General features: G+C 55.0%; 1 protein-coding gene across 1 annotated transcript; it reads left to right on the plus strand.

The window, feature by feature from the left end:
- Positions 1-200: 200 nt before the first annotated feature.
- LOC113211024 (glycine receptor subunit alpha-3) lies at positions 201-1,659 on the plus strand (the record flags this gene model as incomplete). Its single annotated transcript, XM_052276085.1, is given in 4 exon segments — positions 201-283; positions 980-1,114; positions 1,256-1,356; positions 1,495-1,659. Coding segments are annotated over 4 exon segments (484 nt in total), but the record flags the coding sequence as incomplete, so codon positions are not given.
- Between the last annotated feature and the right edge of the window lie 490 nt (positions 1,660-2,149).

The raw sequence follows: 2,149 nt of genomic DNA on the forward strand, positions 1-2,149 counted from the left end.
AAAAAAAAATATATATAAAACAAAAACATTGGAGTTCACTTTAATTTATATGGAAGTGCCCCTCGAGTGCGACGCGAGGACCGCGAACGAACCGGTTGCCGTGGGGAATGGGGGAATGTGCCCCACCACCCGTGCCTCAAGTGGTTTACTTTGTGCCCTGCTTACACATTTTTTTTTTCTCTTTCTCTCTCCCCCTCCAGGCTCACGCTGACGCTCTCCTGTGCCATGAACTTCATGATTTACCCGCACGACACACAAGAATGCAAACTACAAATGGAAAGCTGTGAGTATACAGCCACCAGAACCCGCCCCTGCGTGGCCGAGGAGAGGGCCTGCAGCAGGAAGGCCAGGAGCACCGGCGGGGGTGGTGGCGAGGGAAATTGTTGCAACAACCACCCCTCGTTTTGCCCTCGAGACCAGGGCTGTGAAGAGGGCTGTGTGACAAAACCAAGGGGGTGACGAATAGCGCGGGGCTCCATCGCGGGGGAGGTGGCACACCCTGAGCACTCTCCACTCGGCATGGGTGGCTCTCTCCCTCCCCCTCTCTCCCCCTCCGTCTCTCCCCGTCCCCTTCCCATAAAGCGCTGTAACAAGCCGCGTTCACAACACTCGGCCCCTCCTCACACAGGATGTTGTTGGCCTTCTCCCCGGGCGCCCTTGCTCGCGCTACGAGTTTTGAAAGAAGAAAAATAAAATAAAAAAAGTAATCATTAATCATGTTTTATTCCATTCGCCTTGCGAGCAGTTTACCAACACGTTTGTAACGACGTTGACTTTGCTTTCTTGAAGTACATTTGTAGGATATCGTTACGACCGTTACGACACGTTGATGGCTTTCGGTTTTATCCCAGCCTCCACCCAGTAAGAATCAAAATTATTGATATCGAAGCAGTATCGTTACTTCGACGTCGACTCCTCCTATGCGATGGCATCGTTTCGATGACGTTTCCATGTCGATTCTCCTGCCCTGCCCTCACAGTGTCGCACACCACGGAGGACATGGTGTTCCAGTGGGACCCGGACGTGCCCCTGGTCGTGGACGAGAACATTGAGCTGCCGCAGCTGCAGCTCATCAAGAACAACACGGCCGACTGCACGCAGGTGTACTCGACAGGTGCGCCCCCGTTCGATATCGTTTCAACGTCGAATCGATCGTTTTCTTTTTTTTTTTCTTTTTTTTTTTTTTACATCGTTTTGACAGTTATGTTATTTCTCACTCTCTGGGATCTTGAACGCAATTCGTTCCGCTTCACAGGGAACTTCACGTGCCTCGAGGTGGTGTTCGTCCTGAAGCGGCGCCTCGGCTACTACCTGTTCCACACGTACATCCCGACCTGCCTCATCGTCATCATGTCGGTCAGTATTAAGCATAAGCCGCGTGTCGCGCGCGCGCAGCGGAGCGGGAACTTCAAAAAACAAAGCTGCGAGGTGAGGTGAAGAGACGCAACTCGTCGCTGTTCGTTGACGGCCTCCTTTCCTTGCCCCCGTGCGCAGTGGGTGTCGTTCTGGATCAAGCCCGAGGCTGCGCCGGCGCGCGTCACGCTGGGCGTCACCTCGCTGCTCACGCTGTCCACGCAGCACGCCAAGTCGCAGGCCTCGCTGCCGCCCGTGTCCTACCTCAAGGCCGTGGACGCGTTCATGTCGGCGTGCACCATGTGAGTACTGGGCGCCATGGTCACCATGGGCCTGGCCGATGGATAGGTACTTCACTATAAATTCAAGCGTGGACCAGCTTTTCTGTTTCTCCTTGCAGTTTTTCTAGACTTTTCGCTGATTTGTTTCTTATGACCCCTCCCCCTCCTCTCCCACACAGTTTCGTGTTCATGGCGCTGATGGAGTACTGCCTAGTCAACATCGTTCTCGGCGACTCGGACGCGCCCAAGCCGCCACCCGACCCCAACAAGAAGGACAAGGACAAGATCTTCGACCTGGCGGCCAAAGTGAGTCCCGCGGCGGTGTAGAACGGCGCACACTCAGCAGGGGCGTATTAAGGGGGGCGGACAGGTGGGGCGGTGCATCAAAAGTTGCCTACATACAGGGGTTTTGTAGGCCAAATTGCCTACCTTTAGGCGGCTATCTAGTGGCTAGCGATCGCCCCCACCGTCCCCCCCCCCCCTAATACGCGCCTGACACACGGTGCCGTGCTATC

The sequence above is a fragment of the Frankliniella occidentalis genome, unplaced genomic scaffold (genome assembly GCF_000697945.3).
Source record: "Frankliniella occidentalis isolate FOCC.00 unplaced genomic scaffold, Focc_3.1 Scaffold1602, whole genome shotgun sequence".
Taxonomy (NCBI): domain Eukaryota; kingdom Metazoa; phylum Arthropoda; class Insecta; order Thysanoptera; family Thripidae; genus Frankliniella; species Frankliniella occidentalis.